The sequence below is a fragment of the Colossoma macropomum genome, unplaced genomic scaffold, assembly GCF_904425465.1.
Source record: "Colossoma macropomum unplaced genomic scaffold, Colossoma_macropomum, whole genome shotgun sequence".
Lineage (NCBI taxonomy): Eukaryota > Metazoa > Chordata > Actinopteri > Characiformes > Serrasalmidae > Colossoma > Colossoma macropomum.
Genome location: NW_023494795.1, coordinates 9,767,016 through 9,793,152, shown reverse-complemented (window position 1 = coordinate 9,793,152; position 26,137 = coordinate 9,767,016). Strand labels below are relative to the sequence as shown.

Sequence of the window (26,137 nt, the reverse complement as noted above, 5' to 3'; positions counted from 1 at the left end):
ATCACAGCCGTGATGTTATTTCGCGATAACACACTCCCTCTCATGTTCTATTGCTTAATTTTGTAAGGTGCACTTTAAATGACCAAAGTGTGAGAGAAGGACCACACAAAAAGCTCAACCTCCGTCATAATTTAACTTTCTATCTCTGTCTTCCGTCTCCTGTGACAAAATTTTCCTCTGTTCATCAAAGGGAGGTTCCAGCCTCAGCTTAAAGCAAAAGCTGACCAGAACTCCAGCATAAGTTCTGAGAGATCTCTCCCCATACAATCAGTCACAATCAGCCATAGCGTCATACAATCTTTTCTCTTACTACACTCTATATTGAAGGCATGGTCAGAACTAGCAAAACACTATATGCTTACTGGCCACATTATTACACATACATGCTTAAAAATAAAGACGCTAAATAGACCTGAAAGGATTTTTTGGCTTAGAGAGATTAATGATTCCAAAAAGGGCCCTTCAAAGGCCACTGTAAATAAGATGTATGATACTGAAATAGCTTCAAATAACCGTCATATAATGTAAAGCACATGTGTCAAGATCCAGTTCTAGCCGGCCAAAAGACTTCAGCATGCTACTTTGGGGGCAGTCAAGGGCTGGAGGTTAGGGAACCAGCCTTGTGACCAGAAGATTGCCGGTTCGATCTCCTGAGCCGACATATGACTGAAGTGCCCTTGAGCAAGGCACCTAACACCCAACTGCTTCCCAGGCGCCATGGATAGGGCTGCCCACCTCTCTGGCCAAGTGTGCTCGCTGCCCCCTAGTGTGTATGTGGTGTTTCACTGTACGTATGGGTTAAAATGCGGAGGTGAAATTTTCCCGTTGTGGAAATAATAAGGATCACTTAAACACACTTGATGCAGCTCATCAGCTAATTAGCAAGGCCTTCATGAGCTGAATTCAGAGTGTTAGATGAGGGTAAATGCTAACATCTGCAGCACTCTGGCCCGGAACGTCCCTAGTTAGACATGTCTGATGTACAGGTTCTGTACGGATTAAAGGTTTTCTCAGAACCATACATCCAGGCCAGAAACCATTTAGGAACCATTATTGGAGTGCACCTTGTACTATAGCTCATCTTTTTACATGTACAATCATCCTTTGTCCTCAGTGTCTAAACACAGACTATATAGGTGCACTTTGTAGTTCTACAATTACAGACTGTAGTCCATCTGTTTCTCTGCATATTTTGTTAGCCCCCTTTTACCCTGTTCTTCAGTGGTCAGGACCCCTGTGGACCCTCACTGAGCAGGTACTATTTGGGTGGTGGATCATTCTCAGCACTGCAGTAACACTGATGTGGTGGTGGTGTGTTAGTGTGTGTTGTGCTGGTACGAGTGGATCAGACACAGCAGTGCTGCTGGAGTTTTTAAACACTGTGTCCACTCACTGTCCACTCTATTAGACACTCCTACCTTGTCAGTCCATCTTGTAGATGTAAAGGCAGAGACGATAGCTCATCTGCTGCTGCACAGTTTGTGTTGGTCATCCTCTAGTCCTTCATCAGTGGTCACAGGACGCTGCCCACAGGACGCTGTTGGCTGGATATTTTTGGTTGGTGGACTATTCTCAGTCCAGCAGTGACACTGAGGTGTTTAAAAACTCCAGCAGCACTGCTGTGTCTGATCCACTCATACCAGCGCAACACACACTAACACACCACCACCACGTCAGTGTTACTGCACTGCTGAGAATGATCCACCACCCAAATAGTACCTGCTCTGTGAGGGTCCATGGGGGTCCTGACCCCTGAAGAACAGGGTAAAAGGGGGCTAACAAAGTATGCAGAGAAACAGATGGACTGCAGTCTGTAACTGTAGAACTACAAAGTGCTCCTATATAGTAAGTGGAGCTGATAAAATGGACAATAAGCATAGAAACAAGGAGGTGGTCAAAATGTTATGCCTGATCGGTGTATATTGATAATGTTTCCGATAAAATGGCCAATAAGTGTAGATACAAGGTAGCTGTCAACTGGCAACTCAGTATATTGCAGCATTAGTGTAGGCAAACATCATCTGATTCATCTTCTCTACTCCATAAACATTAGGTGTTTAATTTGAATATGCTATAAACAGTGACGGGTGAATGTTTCCTGCAGGTGCCCCTCAAGCCAAATTTCAGTGTTCTCGGGGGAAATATGTGAGAAACAGCATATCAACGGGGGAATCCTGGGGATTCTGCTTGGAGGTGCTGCAGGCACTGTGGCTCTTGCTGTTGCCATTATCGTCACCATCCGGAGACAACACTAGTCCAACAAGTCCATTATGAATATTCCTACCATCCTGAATGCCTGAAATAATATTGCACTGGAGAGTACATACTGTTTTAACTGACTTAGCGTAACCTGAGTCTCTCTTTTAGAAAGTTGACTTCTCACTCAATGACTCCAGTCTCTAGTGAGCAGACAGAGGTTTATTTGTTGATTCAGAAATTATATGTGCTTTGCTTACTTTCATGTTGAAATAAAGTTTTCAAAAACGGCTTAATTTTCTTCCACTGACACATTTTCCACACACTGACAAACAAGTGCAACAGTGAAATAATTTGCAATGTATTATAAAAATGGCATTTTTCTGTATCTGGTTGTATAAGTGCCAACTTTGCATTTAGAAAAAAATAAGGACTTTGTACACTATATTAACAATGGAAGTCAGAACAGCACAAAAAATATGAAAAAAAAACAAAGCAACAGCTACCCCTAGACACCATGACATCATTCCATGGTGATGTTCTATTAAAGATATTTACATTCTAACATTGTGTATTTTTAAAGAGACCTAGTCTAAAGGAAACTTGCCGCCGCTCATGGCATTAAGAGCATTCCATCAAATAACTTGGCCTCCTCATCAGCTAATGCAAAGTATTGCTCAGTGCTGCATTAATGCTCATGAATTTTGGTAGTTGCAACATCAGAATGAGATACATTGGTTGACTAGTTTTTATACTTTTAGGACATTATATACTTATTATTTGTAACATTACACCTTTTTTCTTTATCCTCTCTGTTTGTTCATCGTTGTGAAGGGGGAGCGGGGGGCTTCATCTTCTTTAAAACTGGTTTATCAAGACGTAAGCACCCAGCAGCCCACCGTATCTGTTCCCCATTTTACTGCTGTCATGTCGTAACTCCTCATCCTTCATTTTCCTGGATTTAAACCCCTGCAAATTTAACACAGCAGTTAGAAGATATGGTCATTTACAGTTTACTGTTTAGACTGCAAAATAGTTAAAGCACAAACATGGAAATAAGACCTAACCCAGTTGTATCAATTGTTTTCACATACCTTTAAAGATGCTTCAGTTTTTTGCTGTTGAAGTTGTCAGGTTCCTCTTGCTTTCACTTTTGGCAGACTTCTAAAGAGATACACAGACGGATTAGAGACAGACATATTAGTTTCCTTAAAGAACTTGTCTGGTGTCAGAATTTTATTTTGTGATCTTAAAATTGGCCTTCATGCTCCGCCCACAAACATATTCTTTCGTAGCAACTGTTAGGAAGTTGAAACGGCTTTACGGAACAGCGGCAAAATACAGGGTGATTCAAAAAGATTCATCCGATTTCCAAATGATTTATTTCACTTGTAAATCATTACAGATCAATGCAGTGAACTGTAAATGGTTTAAATGAGCATAAAGTTTATTATGTAATCATACAAGGTCTCAGTATGAACCTCCTCCAGCTGTACGGACAACATCAACACCATAGTCAAACTCATCCCATACTGGATTGAGCATGTCGGGTGTCGCTGCACTCACGGCTCTTTCAGTGCGATTTCGGAGATCATCCAGTGTTGTGGAACCAACGACGAACGCTCTGAGCTGTTGGAGCTTCACTGCCCACGAAAATCACACTGCACAGTTATGACTGATTTCATCTCATTGAAGTGGAGAACGCAGAACGCTTTCAGCTCAGGGGTCGCATCTCCTCTCAGTCTGAAGGGAGCCATCTTCCACTGACAGTCAGAAACTCTATGACCCCCCTCTTTCAATTGGTATGTGATTGGCTCCTAGGCGCCTCATGGTTGTAAAAATATGGTGCTTTGAAATCGGATGAATCTTTTTGAATCACTGTGTATGCTGTTGTACAGTTGTATGCAAAACTTTGTGTACCCCTGCTCGAATTACACATCTTGTTGATTTTAAGTAAATGGTGCGAATGTAAATACGACATATTTCTGCAGATTTTTTTATTTTTTGGAAAAAATAAACATAAAAGTGGCATGTGCATAAGTGTGGGTGTCCTTTCAGTCAGTGCTTAGTAAGAACTTATTTTCTTGTAGCAGCTAACAGTCTTTTCTTTCTAGATGTAGGATTTATGTATTTATTTATTTATTTATTTATTACTTTTACTTGCAGAACACTTCTAGTTCAGAAACATTCATAGGTCGTCTTGCATGCACATCATGTTTGAGATCTACCCACCGATTTTCGATGTACTCAAGTCTGAGGATGATGAAGCCCATCTCAAAACCTTAATCTTTTGTAATTTTAAAGTATGTATTAGATCATTATCTTTGATATGCAGCTACTTCAGTTTCTTCACTGACAATGAGGCATTGGCCAGGGTTTGTTGATATTTAGTAGAATCCTTTTTTCACTCTATCCTCACATTTCCTGTGCCACCGGCTGACACACAGCCCAAAACATAATAGTTAGCAAGGTGTCCTATTCATCAAATGTTGTTCATTTTTTCCCTCTGAACATACCTTTAGTGACAGCAGCCAAAGAGTTCAAGAGTTCAGAGTTTTGTTTAATCAGAAAACAGCACTTTAAAGTTTCAGAGCAATTTCAAAATGCCTCTGGTTTATTATAATGTTGAGTTTTATACTTAAGGCATTGACTTTTCTGATGAGATCTTAGTTAAGCTCTTAAATGGCCAGGCCCAGCCGGCAGGCTGACTACCAGTTTGCACTGAAGTCCCTGTAGTTAGTGAAGCCTGGTATGTAACCCTTGTGTGGTGTTCAGGTCTATGGGACCCATTTTTAATTTTTACCAAAAGTTAAAATGTTGCGATTTATTATTATTTCTACCTCAGATTTCTTGGCCTTTGCTCATTTTCTGTGACGAACATATAACATAACACATTTCCAGTGTCTTCACTCTGTTCACCCCCCACACATTTATATTACACATGTGGTGTTGGGTGAACCTGCGACCTACAATAAAAGTGTGGAGGTGCTGTGTCCTTCACTCTGTTGTCCTCCTACATGGCCGGCTGTTAGTGTGTGTGTGTCTTTGTGTGTATGTGTTTGTATATATTTGTGTGTGTGTGTGTGAGGGTGGACAACATGGACAGGCTGCTGACTGGCTACAGCTGCTAAAGGAGAACCCTACGCTGGACACTTGTGATATTTTAAATATCTGGTATTTTTACATAAATTTTTATGACTGTATTGATTTAAAACACAATAATGTGGTGGGTCCATCAGACCACTGAGTGACACACACATCAACACCACACAAGGGTTAAAGGGATTAAGGTTAGCTTCTGATGACCCTTCCATGTAGATGATTTATGGACAGTCAAATTAGCGCTGAGATCTTACAAACAAAACAAAACATAAAATAATTATAACAGTGGTGGATCAAGTGAAAGGATGCTTAAACTTCTGCACATGCCACATTTTTAGTTTTTATTTTCATTTTAAGTTACTGAGTTAGAATTTGTTGTTAGACTGATTGGGATTTTTCAAGCATCTGCAAAGCTTGTCCAACTTAGCAACCATTGCCACAAAAGAATGCAGGGCATTGATTGGTCAGTCTTTGTTAGGCTGTGTAGTAATGATTTAAAAAAAGTACTAAACTAAAAACCAAAATGTCAAGATTCATAAACTCACTCCAGATATCACAAGTTTCAAGATTTCGTCTCGAACCTAACAAGGAAAAGAGACAAAGAATGAATATGAATAATATCACTGCTGTCAGAAAAAAGCCTTGTATCTCCATTTTTGTCATTTTTCAGTTTTTGACATAATTTAAAAATACCTGTTACCCTTTACATTGTGTGTAAATGTCATGATGAATGGACCAAAAGAAACGTCCCAAAATGACTTGGAAAAAAGTCTGGTTCCATTGACTTACATTAAAAGTAAAGTAGGTTTTTTCCTTCTCCTGTAAAGTTATCATTTTGGAGATACGAGGTTTTCTTCTGACAACAGCAATATATATATAATATATAATATATATGAATAATATAGCCTGTAAGGACGCCATACACCTCCAACCAAACACATGAAACTACTGATAGGAAAAAAGAACTGACGTACCCTCTTTTCACCAAAACATCCCGTCAGTAAAATGAAGAAGCCCTACAATGTAGAGGAGAAACACGTAGAGCCATAACTTTGATGTTCTGCATCAAAAGTGACACCAAGACTTTTTGAGTAGTGGTGATTTGAGGTGTACCTGTAAGGAGTTAACAATGGTGAAGGCGTAGTGGATCAAGACCTTGGTGAACTTGTTGTCGTCCATCAGGAACACAAAGAGCCCTAAGATCCAAGTCCCACCGAAAACTGGAGTCAGGAAGATGATGACTTTGATAATACTCTTAGCCGCCTCTTTATCATCCTTTTTGTTGCTCTCGGCTGCAGCGGGTTTGAGAAGAGTCGCGATGACCACCACCATTGAGAACATATTTATGAACACAATGGTGCCAAGAGGAAAGAGAAAAGCGTGGATGGACCCTTTCAGTGGCGAGTCGTACGTCAGCCAGCATGTGGTTCGGTTGTAGTATTTAATCTCAGGATTCTTGTCGTAGTACATGTATGTGGCTCCCACAGTCACTGTTGGGCAAGCGTAGCCGATAGTCATCGAGAGAATCATGTAGACCTTTTTCCTCAGTGGATGGAAGACGAAAATGAGCTGATGGAGAAGCATGATGCTCAAGCAGAGCATCCAGAAAAACATGGCTAGGAAAAAGAAATGCTTTGCCACCACCAACACAAGGCACCACGTGTCGTTGAGGATATTTTGGAAGGTGGCAGCGACAAAACTGCAGTCCGCTAACAGAAGACACAGGGAGATGTTGACCAGGGCGGTGTGGCGGAAGTGAGAGAGGTTGGTCTTCACTACTGCGTTCCACACCAAGGCCTCAATGAGGAGGAAGACGATCAGCGAGCAGATGGAGATTCCCAGCCCGATGTACGTGATCTGGTCCATAAACGGCAGGTCGACTGAAGTTTTCGACAACAGCATGGAGAAGGAGGTCAAATGATCGCACTCACAGTAGCTGATGTTACCAGTTTGGGTGTAGTTGCAGCCATCCTGAGACCACTGCTTTTCTGTCAGGTTCCAAAACACACAGAGCGATTTATAATTTGACTTCTCTTCGTCAGACACCGGAAAAGTCAGTCTGACGTTTACAGGGCCTGTGTCGTTGACTGTGGCGGAAACGACTAAGCTCAAACTTTTCGAGTCCTTAAAACTGTCTCTGGGGAGATACTGCGGAATGTTCAGTAATCCCATCGTTTTCACTTCACCAGAAGTTGAGTTGAGCTCCACCACCACGTTGAAAACAGTCCTATTGCAGGTAGGGGTGTTTCGGCAAACCTGAAGTTGGATGTTTGAAGAATTATATCCTTCGCTGTTGTTGAGTTTAATGTTTTTTACCAGGTCTTCCACAGATGACAGATAGCTTGTAGCCAGGCTTGTAGTACTCTTCTCATCCGATACCCAGGTTGTGTTTAGTATATTGCTTGCTGAGTCAATGAAATTCTGGAAGGTAGATAACTTTTGTCAACATTAAGTAACAAAGTCATTGATTCTTCCCTCAACTTAGGATTATTTGCAATATTTTAGAACTGTGGACTTGCAAAACGAAAAACTCTACTTCTTTTTTAATAAAGGAAGCCATTATGAAAGAAACACATAACCTATTAGCTTTATTCACATTTACATCATATCTGTGCTGAGAAGTCTGTATAATAGCATATAAATTGAGCAAGGTTGTTCCCACTTTGTTAAGACCTACGGCTCCCACACGCAACTTAACCCCTGCAAATAACCTGGACACTTTGGGTTTAAAAAGGTAAGTACTATCATTGGAAAATGCTTACCGGCAGTACAGTCTCACCCAGCTCGACTTTGGAGGACGCACGACTCATCGTGTTGAAAACGCTTACTGTGGCTGAAACATCACCGTATGTGTTTTGAGCCGAAGTGGTATTCTTCAGATTATCAAAAATAGTGTTAGCAACTTCCTGTGTAGCCCCAACTCCTTTTTCAAAATCCTATAAACCAACAAACATAGTTATAGATTTACACCAATTACCAGTTGTTCTTTTCTGATAGCACTATGGTGTTTATTTTGCTTACCCCAGCTGCAGCTGACAACTGATTCAGTGCTTCTTTCACACAGAGATCGACTGGCTCTTCCCAGCTGTAACCGTTGCATGTTCGTTCCTTTGTGCCCACTCTCCCGGGCTCAGTACAGAGTATTACTGCTTTTATCCCACTCTTTGTTTTTGGCCATTGGCCCTCTTGCTCACAGAACGGATCACCGTCTGAATAAAGATTTTTGTTATTTAAAGATTCCCAAATTACGGTGCTAAACTAATGATTTAAGAGCTAAACATCATATCACAAGCTCTTTACTTTATCCCATACTTACCTTGTATTACCGGCACATTCAGAGCTGTTGGTCTGTTCTGGCCCAAACTGTTTGTGACTTTACAAACAGCGATGAAGAAGGCTGGGCGGTCCTGCAAACACTTGATGGTGAAAGTTTTGGGATAGCTGAAATTATTGATGTTATCTGAAAGAACAAATGCCTATTAGAGATCATGTACCCACGGAGGAAAGTTCAGGTTTGTAAACACACATTTTTTAATGAACACTTTGTAGTTAAATCCTATTCTTTTAAATTAAGACCAACACATACAGAACTTATTTCGCTTTGGTTATAAATGCTGTATAAGCATTTCGCTGCTTTCGCTTTTCATATCTCCAAAATGGTAACTCACAGGAGAAGGAAAAAACATACTTTACTTTTAATGTAAGTCAATGGAACCAGACTTTTTTCCCAAGCCATTTTGGGCTGTTTCTTTTGGTCCATTCCTCATGGAATTTACACACAATGTAAAGGACAACAGGTATTTTCAAAGTATGTCAAAAAATGGAGATACGAGTATTTCTTCCGACAGCAGCGATTTACTCTATTATTTGTACCCAAACATGCATTATTACTTGTGTTTTGGGATAAAAAGAGGTAAATACCTGGCTCAACGACTGTGTCGTTTATTGAAACTGTGTATTTCTCTTCGCTCTTACTAAAGGCGCATATCACAGTGACTTGAATATCTTGTCTCTTAGAACAATCAGGATTCGGAGGCACGCTTGTGAAATTAATGACTTCTGGTAAGAGCGCAACCTGAAGTTCAGCTGAGGCTACGTGCGACACTGACCCATTGGTGAACAGGCAGGTGTATATTCCTAAAGAGTCGTGAGGAGAGAAAGAATTAGAACACATTAAAACAGTCAAGAGGTTTCAATCAATCAATGTAGGTTATAGGCACTGTAAGCAAATGAAAATTGATTGTGATATTTTATGATATTTTATCTTTTCTTTTTTCTTTTTAACTTCTTAATTTTTTGTTGGTTCAGAAATCTGAAAAGCTACATTAGACTGTTTTGTTTTTGGGAAAAAAAGTACTGCATTTATGTATAAAGTTAGGCCATGTGACAGATTTCCCTCATATGCCTCATGCACCAACACAAACAAACACAAACAGGAATTATTAGACTCAGGAGAAGCCAAGAGTGGTTTTTTAAAGGAATGCTGTCACTCTTCAGCTCCTCTTACAGAGAGAGATTTGCAGGGAACGTGCTAAGAAAGCTCTACGTGACCTCTTGAGGACCGGTTCCTATGGGGAAAAAATAAAATAAAACAAAATCTATATAAACAAAATATGGGGACGTCAGAGAAGTCAAAAGTGCACAGGTTGCAACACATGAAATTAGTGATGGAAAGTCAAACACAGCCACAGTTTCTTGCACAGCAGAGAGGAGTAGTTGGATGAAAGAAGAGCCCAGAACATTAAAGTAACTGCTTCCATTTTTCAGCTCCTACAGAGAAAGATTACAACTTTTTTTTAACTGATAAACTTATATGACACCAGTGTTTTTAGGAAATGACATCATTACATGCTGTATTACAACTGCATTAGAACTGTACTGAAACTGCACTGAAACTGTAATGAAAGTGTATTGAAACTGTATTGGAACCATATTACAACTGCATCAAAACTAAATCAGTGAGGCTTATGTCACATTCGAAATGGGTTAGGATTAGGTTTTGGGTTAAGGTTAAGGTTAGGATTAGGATTAGGGCCAGGGTGAGGGTTAGGATTGGGTTTTGGGTTGAGGTTAAGGTTGGGGTTAGGATTAGGGCCAGGGTTAGGGTTGGGTGTTTGGTGAGGTTGGTAAGGTTAGGTTTTGTGTAACGGAAGTAACATATAAACAACACATCTACTTAATGTAAGTAATGTATCAACAGAACATCTACAAGATATTCACTTCAGTATATTCAGACACTGCACTACTGCTACTTCACTGATATGTTGTTGATGTGTTACTGATAATCTGTTGAGAGTTTATTAATCATCTACAATGGACCACTGCGAATAAAGTCTTACTAAAAATGTTATAGCGTATAAAAATTCAATTCAGTTCAATAAACTGTTGCCTCTCATTCTCACTGGGAGTAAATGACACAATAAATTTACCTGCCCAAAACCATGTAATGTTCTTAAGTCTGATGGCTGTAAAGCTTCCACAAGATTGCGGAAAGAGCATGTCGACTTCTGTCCCGGCTCCAACTACCTGCGGGCTTTGGCCAGCCCGAGAAATCTGCCACATGCAGGTGTCCATCTGTTCCTCAGTGCTGCAGTTTATGATAAACTTTGAATTATAACACACTTTCTTTTGAGGAATTTCAATATTGGCCAGTCCTGCAATTGTTAAAAAAAAACAAAAAAAAAAACAAGAAAATTTCACTCCGTGCAGCTCAGCATTAAAACATAATGTCTGAAGAAGAGACACTTTGCAAAAGTGTAGATGAGGTTTCTTTATTTACCTATTGACGTAACATTAATATTTGAAATAGTTGTATATGTGCTCCTCAGTGCTGAAAGTATGCCTTGAACTTTCGGAGTCTTAAATGTGGCACTGAGACTCACTGTAAAATTCACACCACTGGTGTATGACACGACACAGAGCAGGAAAATTAGCACATATGATACAGTAACAGGTTGAAAATCAGATCAAATTAAGCATAGCACCATAAAGAGTAAAGGTATTTTATTTGGTACCCGGATCTTTGTGTTATATAAACCCCGTTGAATCCATTCATTAGCTTGAACTGATTTTCCAGCTGAAAAGAAAGAGAATTACCATTAGTATTTAAACATTTTACTTCTGGAGGTGTGAATTCATATTTAGCAGAGTCTCTGGTTCTGAATATGCTGTAATTAATGCTTATTAATTACAATTATGAATTACAATTAAATGTTTGTCTTCATGACTGCAATGCGATGGACTGAGTGATTGATTAAAAGGGCATTCCGGCCTAAAACTAGAGTTTAATAAAGTCACTGTTCAAAAAACAGCATTTCTATCGGTCTAGTCATCATGAAAATTTCACACAATGTAAAGGACGTCCGCCGTATCCAAATAATGTAGAAGAATAAAAATCGACAAAAATGGAAAAACATGCTTTTTTTTGGACAGCACTGAAATGTTGATGTTTCCAGCAGTTTTCTGTAGGACAGTTTTATTTCCTTCAGCTTCATTATTTTGACAGAATTCCCAGTTTTGTCCCACCTTCACTTTGTCCTTCATCAGCTTTTTCTCACTACAATATCCAGCATGCAATACACAAATACATCACACCACCACTGCAGTCCTGACTGCAAGCCTAGCCACTGAGTCACAGCCAAATCAATTCAATCAAGCTGCTGTTAGCAGAAGTCTTACCTCAGTTGTCAAATGACATAAATAAATTTATTATCAACAACACAATTTAAGTGGAAAATGCCAAGTGAAAGGAATCAAACTGAGCTCGGTAGCTAACTACACCTTTCTCCACATCTTACAACTGGGTCATCCATGCTCTCTGCTGTGATGATGATGATATTACAGCTGATACCGTTAAACGGCTGTTATAAAATACTCAGTTTTCTAGCAGTAACCTTATCGCTCCAGTGGTTGGATCACATACCAGGTACCGAGGGTTTTTACTGAACTGCGAAAATCTGCCTTTGGTTCCTACAGGAACCACTACAGCTCAGCTCGCTGGGTCACTCAGTCATTTTAAACTCTTACTCTCTAACCAGCTCCACTCTGCCTGACACTGTTTTACCAGATTTTTTTATGATTATAATCTTATTTTCATTATTTTATTACTGTTTATTATTAGTAATATTCTTATTTTAATTATGATTATTTTTATTTCAGCCATTTGAATGTATTTTTAGTTTCCTTTTTTTGATCTTATCCTTCTGTTTTATTTATCTTCTTTAGATTTTATTAACTTTTACATTTTAGTTATGCTTTAATTATTGTTTTATATTTTCTACTGTATTTTTATGTTTTTTTGTTAATGTTTCATTTTTTTATATTTGATTTGAGTCATTTTTTTAAATAAAATTTACTTTTATTATTTGATATGTTCTTGCACATTATCAATCCCTTTTCCTGTATCAACTCGGCAATATTGTAAATTAGGGTCACCCTCAATGTTCTCTGGGGTTAATAAAGGTAGACTGACTGACTGACTGACTGACTGACTGATTGATTGATTGATTGATCTGTCTGGCCCTCTTTCTGCATTCAGCTAACTCCTTCAATAATCCATCCCAGAGTAGTTTTCCAAAAGTTCCTTCTATCTATAGATGCTTAATGAGAAGGAGCTTTTCCTTGCCTTTAAACTGGAACATCTTTCTCTAGAAACTACTGCAGCACCACTGTAGTATGAGAGTAGTCATGTTTAACATGTAGCAATGGTTACATTTTCATTTTGGCCAGACTGTCCATTTAAATACATCCTTTTTTGCTCATGCTAAAGTTAAATTTTATTTAAACTCTAGGAAGAGTTTCAGCTATTGAGTCACAGCTACTGCAGCTGGAAATTGTGGAGAGTACTTACTACAGTCTGCAAATCCGATGGTTGTGTTGGAATGTCAATGGATCCATTGAGGGTAACTGCACCAAAAGAGAAAAGACACATTTTAGAGTTGGTTATTAAACTTTGGTTATTAGAGAACCTCTGTGGGTTTTTGGCAGAGCTTACCATTCACTTTGGGTACGCACAGAGGTGTGTAATCAGATATGTTGGCCACACACTTCGGAGTGGTGGGACTGATGCAGCAGCTGTTTACAAAGTCACACACCAAGTCACTCCAAATGTAGTCATTCTCGCACCAGCATGTCGTCTCATCACCAATGATTTCACATTCTGCAACAACACAATCAGCATCATTAGAAAAAATCTGTATGATGTGAGTATCAGGAATAATTTACAGATAACAATGAATTATCTGCCTATTAGTCCATAGCTTGTCCTCTACGGCAAGATGTTTGCTTGAGATGATTCAAATAGATATCTGTGTGGTAGAGTGGACTCCAGGAGGTTACCTTGTTGGCATGTTTAGAAGAAGTTCAGAAGGCAGAAGGCTGGTTAAATGGTTCTCTTTCCCCATTTCTTTATTGCACACACATTATCAAAAATACAAACAGCACCATAAAAGATCCTTCACCATTGGCACTTACACACAACTATTTATAAATAAATAAAACTCAAATGCATGACAGGCATTTTGTTACTTTCCCTTGACTATTCTCACTTATTTTCCCTCTCTACCTCAGGGTGCATGTCGGCAGTGAGACTAGCCGTCTTACTTACAGCAGTTAGCCAGTCCAATACCCGGACAGGGCCTCTCCTTAAATACCTGTAGCCCCTCCCAGTGGTATTCGTAAGGCAAAATAGTCACATTCCAGTTCACAATACACACATATTCAGCATTTACTTCAAGTATATATCTACAGATGTCATTCATGGCCAATACTCAATATTAGGAAATAGTTCATTAACAGTTTTGTTTTTCTTTTTCGAGGTCGACCTGTGCACCCCCTGTCCCTGTGTCCCTCCCAGGCCCGCAGACCTACAAGAGGACCGAATGACCTGCGCTGTCACTCTCTCCAGGAAACAGGTAAGTAACTGTCTCTTTGCATTAATTAAGATACAAGGCTCAGTCATACCTTTGTCTCTTCCAGTCTTTGTTTATGGCTGTTGGTGATATGCTAGACCAGCTAGCATCATCACAATCTGGAATTCAGTTATGAACACATTCATAACTAGTTATACTGTTGGAACTTTCGCCACTGATTTCCAGTAGATCGTTCTGTAGTTGGCGTCTATATTAGGAAAGTCTAAGCTGGATTTCTCTATGAGAAAAATGAATAGAATCTTTGAAAATTGCCTCTGTCATGTTCTATAGTGAACAAGCAATGTCCTGTGTATGTTTTACACTGGAGTGTCACTGGAGGCTCTGAATTACATGGTTGATTAGCTGTCAAAATATGAATATTGTCGCTGTCCAAAGGAAAAGAGGTATCTCCTTTTTTCTTGATTTTCAGTTTTCTGCATCATTCAAAACTGGTTGCTGTGCTGTTGCACACTGAAATGACATCACATGAATGTAGCTTTACTACCACCCCAATTCCAAAAAAGTTAGGACGCGGTGTAAAATGTGAATAAATGTAAATAAAAACAGAATGAATGATTTGCAAAACTCATAGACCCATGTTGTATTCACAATAGTACATAAAACACATATCAGATGTTGACATTAACTCATTTAGAACTTGATGGCAGCAATGCCATCAAGTCCTAAAGGGCCGTATCTACCATTGTGTAGCATCCCCTCCTCTTTCAACAACAGTCTGTAAACATCTGGGAAGTGAGGAGACCAATTGCTGGAGTTTTGAGAGAGGAATGTTGTCCCATTCTTGTCTGATTCTAGCTGCTCAACAGTCCTGGGTCTTCTTTGCCTGAGGTTTTGTTTCATGATGCACCAAATGTTTTGTACTGGTGAAAGGTCTGGACTGCAGGCAGGCCAGTTCAGCACCCAGACTCTCCTTCTGCGAAGCCATGCTGTTGTGACGGATGCAGTATGTCGTTTATCATTGTCTTGCTGAAATATGCAAGGCCTTCCCTGAAAAAGATGTCATCTGGATGGCAGCATATGTTGCCAAAATCTGTCCATTTCATTCAGCATTAATGGTGCCTTCACAGATGTGCAAGACACCCATGCCGTGTGCACTAATGCACCCCCATACCATCATGAATGCTGGCTTTTGAACTCTGTGCTAATGACAAGCTGGGAGGTCTTTAGTCTGGAGGATGCAGCGTTCATTATTTTCAAATTTTGATTAATAAATAATCAACAATAAATAGCAAAGAACTTTTGCTTTTCATCATCTATGGTACATAATGTCATTAAAAGATTCAGAGAATCTGGAGAAATCTCTGTATGCAAGGGACAAAGCCAAAGAACAGTATTTGCTGGCTGTGATCTTTGGGCTCTCAGACGGCACTGTGTTAAAAACAGGCCTGATTCTGTAGTGGAAATCACTGCATGGACTCAGAAACACTTCTGAAAACCACTGTCTTTGAAAACAGTTCATGACTGCATCTGCAAATACAAGTTAAAACTTTAAAACTCAAAGAAGAAACCAAATATAAACAGGATCCAGAAATGCTGCTGCCTTCTCTGGGCCTGAGCTCATTTAAAATGGACTGAGGGGAAATGGAAAAGTGTCCTGTGGTCAGACGAATCAACATTTGAACTTCTTTTTGGAAATCATGAACACTGTGTCCTCTGGGCTAAAGACCACTCAGCTTGTTATCAGTGCACAGTTCAAAAGCCAGAATTCATGATGGTATAGGGGGGCATTAGTGCACATAACATGGGTGATGTGAACATCTGTAAAGGCACCATTACTGCTGTACGACATATACATGTTTTGGCAACATATGCTTCCATTCAGTCAACATCTTTTTCAGGGAAGAAGATTCTGCATGTATTACAACAGCATGACTCTGTATTAAAAGAGTCTGGGTGCTTAACCGAACTGCCTGCAGTCAAGACCTGTAACTGCTGAAAAGATTTGGCGCATTATGAAATTAAAAATACAACAAATGAGACCCGAACTGTTGAGCAGCTGAAATCCTATATCAAACAATAATGAGAAAACATTTCTCTTCCAAAACTAACATCAAAGAGGTGATGAAACACAGTGGTAAACAGGCCCCCGTCCCAACTTTTTTGGAATGTGTTATTGGCATCAAATTCAAAATGGGCAAATATTTAAACAATAAAATCGTCCGAACTTTTTTGGAAATGGGGTTGTAGTTCGGTGAAAATTAAGTTTGTATGATATATTTGTACTTACCTCAAATGCAGTCGATCAGCTGAGACATGTTAGGTGTCCAAGTTTTGCTTTTAACTAAAGCTGCCAGCTTAATGGTGCTAACAAATGCTCAAAGTAATTTGTCACCAACACCATTTCCACAAAAAAAAAAAAATCCAAAAATCCTTTATATATTGATATTATCTATTTATCTTTAAAATCTACCAACATATATTTGCTTCAAATCATGTAGGTAAGCTACATAAACTTGTTTAGAAAGAACAGAATTTGGTAAAACAGCATGGACAGATCTCACATTTATGGTAAAATTGGAACTACATTATCACCTGCTTACTGGTACTATTCTGTCTCCAAACTGTGGGAGGCTGCAGTGCAGGGGTGTTATCAAACATCACCATGCAGGTATGTAGTGTTAGCACAGCAAAACGTAAGGCTTGCTTACTGTAAGAGATTTAGAAGTTGTATATTGAATAATGGTAATAATAATGAAATATTATTATGAGGTGTTTTGTTCCACTTTGTAAAACCAGAACAAGGAAATCTACACTTAATTTGGTACGTTATCACATAGGTGGTCATCTTTTTTAAACTGATGAGTTTTCCAGTGGGATGAAACACTGAGACATTGTTTTATGGTAGTTTTGAGATTTTGGCCTAAAACATATTCATGGTGGAGCGGTACATGCGCAAAATACTTCCCAAAGAAAACTGCTTTACCATATTACATGTATTGCCATTTTACCATAACATTACATACATAATTTTAGAACATGTGTAGGTTGATTGGTGTTTTGCATAGTAAATAAACTGGCTCTATTTGTGTTGTTGATCCCTGGTTCCCATCACTACCTCTGTAAAGAAATCTGAGTCATGTTTCTCTGCAGTGAACCATTTCACATCAAACCATCTGTTCATCAGACTACGTTGTTTACATCTCAACGACTGAATTATGCAGAAATTTAGGAAAATCTGTGGAATACGGATAATTTAAATAAGAAGCCAACTTCAGCATCATGCGGAGAGGAGGGTCTGAGAGGGTTTATTTACTTCAAGTGCTTGTTGGAAATGCTAGCCGCATAGCTTCAGTTCTAAAATTTTGACACCAAACATGTCTTGGCTGATCGATATTAGGATTAAAAACACGTTTTTTACCTGTGAGCAGCTGAACGTCTTGTGTGTTTTTTTTTTGTTTTTTTTTTTGGAAGCAGTGCTTAAATTGAGTATCCACTTCCATCTCAGTCATTTCTACTGAGATTTCCTTTCCTATTTCCTATGTGAATCTGTCAAAAATGTTACAGATGTTCTGTGGCAAAATCACATTATCCCACTTCCCCATGGAAAAGTAATCCTATCTAAACTGTACTTAAGACTACATATGCAAAAAGCTTAAGTAAATGTATTTCGCTTAAACTGCAACTCGTAGGTTTCACTTTAATGAGACATCTCTTTTTAAAGTTTTAATTTTGAGTAAATATCTTCTTTGATGATTCTAGCTAACCCTAGCTAATAAAACCAGTGAAACTAACCTGGATTGACTCAATTTGCTAAGTAACGATTAGCAAGTTTGTAGTCTGTGAATGCTCAATAACTTGCATGTGAATTTGTAGCCATGAATAATCATCTTTGTAATGATACTGTCACTGTAATCACATCAGTTTTGTCAAATGCCATTGGGAACCATCATACATCTACATCATCTAAACCGCTTATCCTTCTGGGTCGCGGTGGGGTGCTGGAGCCTATCCCAGCTGTCATTGGGCGGAAGGCAGGATACACCCTGGACAGGTCGCCAGTCCATCACAGGGCAGACATACACAGTCACACACACACTCACACCTAGGGGCAATTCAGCATGTCCAATCAGACTGCATGTTTTTCGACTGTGGGAGGAAACCGGAGTACCCGGAGGAAACCCACGCAGACACGGGGAGAACATGCAAACTTCACACAGAAATGACCCTGGTCACCCGGCTGGGAATCGAACCCAGGCCATTCTTGCTGTGAGGCGACAGCGCTACCCGCTGCACCACCATGCCGCCTCCATTGGGAACCAATGTCCAGATAATGTAGCGAATGGTTAACCTGTAGCTGAAGCAACTTCATATTTGCAGCACTACTGCAGTATTAAACCTGTGAGTGGAATTACACCACAGAAGTGGCCCATAGTTCTGTGATATCTCTCAGGTGGGATACTATCTAGGAATTTTAGGATATGGAGAGCTCCCACTGTCTGTATTCTTCCAGGTTTTCATATCAGCTACTCAGGCACTTCTAAGAGTCCTAAATGAACTAGACATTTTCAGTAGCGAAATCACAGGAAAAGCATATTTTTGTTAAATATTTGAACGTTAAAGCTCTATAAATTCATTATTGGTGTTTTGTTCATGATGGTATCAGCAAAAACCGCTCTACAGCACCCGCCATGTTATATTACCCAAACGAAAACTACGGAAGTAGTAGTTGCTATGAGTTCGAATTTTCTTGTTATCTCAAGATAACAACTGTTATCTGACGATAACAAGATAATTAACTCTTTATCTCATGACAACAACTTTGTTATCTCGGGATAACAACATAATTAACTTGTTATTTCAAAATAACAACTTTGTTATCTCGTGATAACAAGATAATTAACTCATTATCTCATGACAACTTTGTTATCCTGAGATACCAACATAATTAACTTGTTATTTCAAGATAACAACTTAGTTATCTCGCGATAACAAGATAATTAACTCATTTTCTCATGACAACAACTTTGTTATGTCGAGATAACAAGACAATTAACTCATTATCCCTAGATAACAACTTTGTTATCTTGAGATAACAAGATAATTAACTCGTTATCTCAAGATAACAATCCAGAAAATTACAACTACCTCATGGCCTCTCTGGACTTCTGTACAAACCAGTAAAACCAAATGTTCTTGTTGTTTCTTCAGATACACTGGTCTTGGTGGGCTTCCTCCCAAATACATGCTCTGTTGTGATTTTTTTCTTTTTCAGCTTTTTAAATGTAGCTGTTAAATTTTACTCTCTAAAGCTACTAAACAAAGTTGTTGCAAAAAAAGCAACAAAACTGAAGAGAAAGAAAAATTAAGGGCAAAACAGGAGCAGTTTCTGTCAGGAGGTAATGAACCTACGAGCTACTATTGAAGCTTCCATGATGGTTGCAGTGTCTGTTGTGAGCCACTGGAGTCCAGACAGAAAACTAGATACATCCAGGGTTGCGTTCCCCTCAATCATCACCTCTGCAACATACGTCTCATTGGTAGCACCTGTTGAAACATGAAAGTGAAATGAAATTACTCTTCGGTAATTTTAATGTGAGCATTAAACAACTGGTACTATTCACCTGAGGAACTGTGATCAAAAAGGGCAGTGATGAATATTTAGAATATCTGTTGTTTATCAGCTTTATCTTAAATTGAAAATATGATGCACGAAACAAACTTTTCAGTGAGGGAAAATTATGCCTCAATGGCCTTTTTTTCCCCACTGTGGAGCCAGATGGTTCTCAGGCCGTACTGTGCTGTTCCATGCTGGTGTGGACTGGTGAAGTAATAAACTACACACATGAGTGGTTCAGCAATGGCTAACAAGCTAAATGCTACAGATCACATTCGATTTCGGTTGTCACTTCAACACTAGCCACTCGACTGTATGTGCTTGGAGATTTTATCCTCTAAAGTGGTGCTATTTTAGCATCTGTTAAATAGGACTAAGCCTGTATCGAACCTTTAGCCTGCTAGCGTTAGCTTAGCCCAGCAGGCTACATCTCAAAACACTGGTCATGCTCTCTTAGACGTGGGTTTTTGTCGTCTAGACTTGTAACAGGAGAGCACCAGTTAGTTAGAATCAAACCTGCCCTGCTGAAAAAACCCATAGAAACCATGAAGTGTGTCTGTCGGTTGGTTTCGTAATATTTTTAAGCTTTTTTAATGGGTTTATATCACAATCTAAAAGATCCTAATGGTTTAACAGGTGACCACCAGCTGATTCCGAATGCATTTGATGGTTTCCTAATGGGATCTAAAGCTGTTCTACAGGAAACTAGTGGTCTCTTTTGGAATCCACTAAGCCAATTCCTGTTAGAAAGCAAAACCATCAGGTTTTTGTCCGGTTTCTAACGGTCCTTTTTCAGCAGCGTGTACTGTGGTGTTTGGATTTGTAGGCCTCTAGCTAAGCTAACTAGGCATTTACCATTTAGCAAATGTTGTTGGACAAATAGTTTGACATTTATTAAATGGTGAGTTGAAAATTGAGCACTGCTTTTATTTATTTGGTGACTGTGTAAGCAAACTGAACTTACTTTATTGTTTTTGGTTTTGAAATTATGTAAAATACAGTGGCACAATATCAGCATAAACACAGAACCAATCACTGAATAGCTACTTCAATTAAGCTACTTCAGTTCTGTGGTGCTAAGCATGGGTAGCTAGCCAAATCGAGAAAACCTTACTGAGCATAGTTTGTAAACATTCCTTGTTTTCATGCTCAGAACTCATTTGACGCTACAGCGGAAAAGAGGCCAATGAATAGAACTTCTGATAGCTGAAAGATGATACTCACCTACATGTAAAATCTGCTGGACGAGAAACAAAAGCAGAGGATTATCCAGGGCATCAATGGCTTCTCTTATCAATTGTGAATGACAGTAAATGCAAATACTATTTGACTACGGCGAACTGTACCTGACAATACAGGAATAGGATAGCACAGAGCAGCATGCTGGTCTCCTGTATTGCGTTGATCCTGGAAGGATACCAGACATAACATTCAGGTTTCAGGTTGCTTTTTATGACTACAGTCACACATGAACAAACATACATGGGAGCGTATCTTGTATTATATTACTAATACAGCTCCAATCAATGCAGCAAAACATCTATAATAACATGCATTTTGCAAGATATCTTTGAAAATGTTCCTTGGACAGTGAAGAACTGCGATAGCCATCCCAAAAGATGCAGTGAAACTCTTTTTGTTCGACTTCATTACGATGATAATTTCACTGAACGGCTCTCAGTGGGTTATTATTAGAACAAGAAGGGGAAAAATGGTCAAGATGCATTGCTTTTGTATTTATCGCTGATATTAACTTGAAGTTAAGCGCTGCTGCCACATTAACACTGAATGATGAAGGGCCTAAGTTAGTTTCTGTGTTCCATGTAGAAAAAAACAATTGCTGTCTGTAATGTGTGTAGCCTACTTAAACATCTAACAACTGTCCATGAGAGTCCATGTTCTGAGTAAACTGATAAAATGTATTATTACATATTGTTTTTCTTGAACAACAATGAGGAGGCATTAAATAGGTTTTACATACACATCACTTTTGTATAGTAAACATAAAACATGTATTTTACTTATGATGTGTACTCTTTATACTCCTGTGTATATGGACTCCTTGTGTTTTACATCACTATTTTACATTAAGAATATTTTTAGAGACTGTACAGCAGTTGTAATCGGTTAGATATGCTACTTTCAGTGCATTTGCATTTCAGTCTGCTTTAGCCTACTTTCTTTGGATTCGGCCTCTGGAGTGTTTGTTTGGTCAGTTATCACTTTGTACCATCAGATCCCATGTGGTTGCTAACCCGCCCTGGATGCAGCTGGATACTTTGGAACAGGGTGCTAGAGGGGGGCTGTGGTGGCCTTTACCAGCCTCTATCTCCAAAATACAAGGTGATTCCTATGAATGCTATTTTTTTTCTCTGCACCATTTTTTTCTACACTAATTACAAAATACAATTTTGTAATTTAACATACCCTGTAAAAAATTCAGGTAAACATTTTAAGAAAACCAGCTGCATAACTTCTGATTTAGGTCAACAATACAGCTTAAGTTGAGCTTACTCAAAAACTTATTACTCCTTATAAGATGAAATTGATTGCATTTTTTTTGTTGGACTTTAACGTCCCCACACACCAATCTGGTCATTGCTAATTCCCACCCACAGGCTAGAATTCCTACTACTGCACTGTATTCAGAGAGTTAGACAGTATTTCCACCGTCTCCCACCCAGCCAGCCGTGTTTCATTCCCTGAATAATGTAAACGCATAATGCAAAACTCTCCTTTGTATTCTTACCAAAATTGTCAGTTTCACAATTTCTGATCTACAGTTCCAACTTTGCTGTTGCTTTTCTTACCATCTCTTTTCTACACCTTTTAAGGTTCAACATAGAAGTTCATATCTGCCTGAGGCGATGCTGCCTTCAACCATATTAACTCCACTTTCAGGTATTCAGCATTAATGACAGTGTCAGCCATTCGAGCGCAACTTCCTTGAGGTAAACTTAGAAATGTACACGTTTACAAGGACTGTCTGAGCGCAGCATTAGAGTGACATGACTTCATGCAGACCCGAGAGGACAGACAACATGGATGAGTTCCTTTGCTTTTCCTTCTGTTTTGTTTAATTTTTTGTGTTTTGTGTATTTTTTACTCAATGTCAATGCAAATTTAAATAGGCTGGTTATGTATAGCAGCTGCAAATGGCTACCAAGAGTGTTCATGCAAACATCGTGGCAGGCTAAGTTAACCCCTTACATGGCCAGGGCCCACCGCAGAGGCCAGAAGTTTTATTACACAGTCCTTAACCAAAGAGTAGCTCAGCCAGTTTGCATTGAAGTCCCTGTAGACACTGAATAATAAGCTTTAGTATGTACTAAGCCTGAGATTTTAAGGGGTTAATCCATAATTGACATCAGATTTAATGAAACTGAAATGGATCTGCTGTTCCTTTTCCCCATTATTGCTAATCTGCTCCATTCTTTCTGCCCTTGTCCTCTTCCCTGCATTCTTGTGGGAAGTAGAAACAGTGCCAGAACTTGTGTATTCGTTATTTATTCTCAGTCTTCAGTCTTTCACATTTTCCCTGTGTTAAGCAAACTTGACTAATGCCTCCGTCCACTTGCCTCTTCATGTCTTGACTATATGTGAGAGTCCAAGAAAATTATGGCTGTAGTGCCTTGTGTTGCTGGGCGGCCAAACCCCAGCTCCCAGTGAGGAGTGGCCAGCATGGTGGACTGAATGCAGAGGCCCAAAGAGCACCACACAGTTACAGCACCACGGACGCTTTGGCGTCTCCACCCAAACCTGCAACAGGACCAGCTCTCCCTCAGCTACCCAGATCCCTACCCAACTACACTCTCAGAAAGAACGTAGTAAACCAATGAGTCACTGGGTGGGACCCTCAAGGGTACATCTCAGTACCTTTAGTCAGGGAACATAACTGAACCATAATCCACTGAAATGATATGTTCTAAGCTGTACTGACTCCACACACCCCGTCTCGTCTCCAGACTTTTATTTTACTGTTCTGTTTAAAACATTCGGTTATGAAAAGATACAAATGCCAACTTTTCACCTGGAAACACTTATTTAAGGTTCACAGCTGGACCTTAAAACCACTGCTGTACCTTTGAGGGAACATTTACATTGTTTGTACCTTGATGAACGAAGAATGTACCTGCGCAGAACCTTTATTTCTAACAGTGTACTAAAAACAGCTTTTCTTTTCTTTTTTATTTAAATGTTTTCCTGAGATGTTTAATTTTGGAGAGGACATTGATGTAAGAGCAGGAATCATAGGTGTATATATGTAAATGATTAAAACTTATTTTCTTTTCATTATAATGCTCTGAGCAGATCATACACCAAAATAAAATGGTTTCTGCTCATAATATTAACTGATAGGATCATTATTACTTGAAAATATGTTTAATTTAAACACTGTGCATGAGAGCAATGCGGACCTCGCTTTTTATTTCGGTGCTCATGATAACAGGTCAGCGCACTCACCTACTCACTCACAAGATACAGCGAAATAAGACATAAGAATAAATAAAATTCTATTCCATGCTGTAAACAGATTGACCGATTGGTTCACCAGGCTGGAAACTGTCAACCAATCACAAATCAGAATGCTGTGGGGAGGAGACAGATGTACCTGCTCTTTTGTACCTGCTGAAACTGACCCAGAATGTGTCCAAACGTAAATGTCTGAAACAAGGTTTTCAAAAACACTAAATATTTATTGAAATAATTTCTACATCTAACAAATCTTGTATAAACCACTTGTGAATGCTCTTACTGTTCTGAAAAAAAGAGTCTTTTAATGAACAGCAGTTCATTAACAGTTGCCCCTCCGAGCCACCCCCCCCAACCCCCTTTAGTTTTGGGGGGATGAATGACCAAAATGCTTCCTGTAGTTGGCGCCAATGTGTGTAGTTCACTTTGGCAGCTGTGCTATTCTGTGATGATAACATGTAACATGGTTTGTGTGTATGTGGTAATATATTTCACATATTTCCTGCCATTTCAAAACCTTGTTTTTCCAAAAAGGAAAGTTTTTAGGAAAAGGAAAAAAAACGTAAAAAACTTGTTAATGAATCGATTGGACTATTTCTTTGGGCCATTCATCATTAAATGTACACACAATGTGAAACAGCAGGCAATTACAAACTGCGAGCAGAAAAAAGGACAAAGTTTTGATAAACTATATGTCCAAAAGTATCCAGGCACCCTTTCTAAGTGGTAAAAAGTGCACCTGTTGCCGACTCAAGCAGTCCACTGCACTCACACAGCTTGCATAATCTCATAGAATAGCATTGTTAATTGAACGAGAAGCTCTGGAGCAGCCATGCATGAACCTAAAGGCGCAATGCCCAGTGCTAAGCATCAGCTAGAGAAGTATAAAGACCCCCAGCACTGGGCAGTAGAGCAGCAGAACTGTGTTCTCTGAAGCTCTGGAGTGATGGAGCTCCATCCAATGCTTTTGGGATGAGCTGGAGTGATCCAGAACTAACCATCCAACATCAGTACCTGACCTCACTGAAGCTTTTGTCCTCAAATCCTCACAGTAATGTTCCAACAGCTAGTCTTCCCAGAACAGTAGAGGGGGACATTAACAACTCCCTATTAATATCCTTGACTTCAAAAGAAACATTGGATGAGCAGGTGTCTAGAAACATTTAGACACTGTATGACAGCAAATCAGCACATTTTTAGTTGTATGAAGATTGTTCTGCATTTGATGTTAAAGATAGTACACGGTTCATTCATATGAACTCACAAATCTGACAATGAAACAGCAACTTCAACATCATTCCTACACATCCAGAATTCTGTGATTCCAGCAAGAACCTCATTTTTAATGCTTACCAATTAGCAACACTGCTACAGTACCAGCATCTTCTACATCCACTTAAATAAGCCTGACTTCAGAGTAGTTCTTTTCATTTTTACTGGTTATGTAGTAAGTAATGTGTAAGAATACATACCATATATAAGTCACCTTCACCAATCAGAAAGCCTGACTGAAGCTTTACGAGTTTGGCTCTAAGCTTGTTACATTTTTCCTTCTAATTTTAAAAAACAATTCTTCAATTTATAGATTTATCTTTCTTTTTTTCATATCTTATACCTGAACCTTTCAATATTTTAGGTAATAATTACATTGGATTTTTTATTTTAAACTAAGCTTTGAGCTTTTATATCAACGTCCTTCTGCTAAAAGAACTGAAAATATTTTGAAGACAGATAAACAGAATAAAGAGTACTAACCTTCTGAGCAGCATTTGAAAGTTAATCTGAAGCTTGACTGAAGCTGTCTGTCATAACAACCCGCCGCCAGTAAAGAGGCTGCTTCCTGAGCGAATGGGAAATGGTAATGAAGAAAGCCAACAAAGCG

The 26,137-nt window shown here is 39.1% G+C and overlaps 2 protein-coding genes across 2 annotated transcripts in view; one reads left to right on the top strand and one right to left on the bottom strand.

Annotated features, from left to right (window-relative positions):
* Positions 1-2,487, top strand: part of mep1a.2 (meprin A, alpha (PABA peptide hydrolase), tandem duplicate 2) — an 18,602-nt gene extending 16,115 nt beyond the window's left edge. The window contains exon 14 of the mRNA XM_036581373.1: positions 2,105-2,487. Within this exon, the coding sequence (XP_036437266.1) occupies positions 2,105-2,255 (151 nt within the window). The 3' untranslated portion in view covers positions 2,256-2,487. The remainder of the gene's footprint in view (positions 1-2,104) is intronic.
* On the bottom strand, positions 2,404-26,137 carry adgrf3b (adhesion G protein-coupled receptor F3b). Its single transcript, XM_036581372.1, has 18 exons — positions 26,011-26,137; positions 21,129-21,189; positions 21,007-21,019; positions 19,578-19,712; positions 13,292-13,456; positions 13,148-13,203; positions 11,313-11,374; positions 11,078-11,196; positions 10,728-10,952; positions 9,220-9,435; positions 8,615-8,758; positions 8,320-8,507; positions 8,061-8,234; positions 6,412-7,719; positions 6,273-6,314; positions 5,844-5,879; positions 3,291-3,360; positions 2,404-3,165 (listed from the first exon to the last, which is right to left on the bottom strand). Exons 1-17 carry the CDS (start codon positions 26,022-26,024, stop codon positions 3,304-3,306), a joined length of 3,015 nt encoding a protein of 1,004 aa, XP_036437265.1. The 5' UTR covers positions 26,025-26,137; the 3' UTR covers positions 2,404-3,165; positions 3,291-3,303.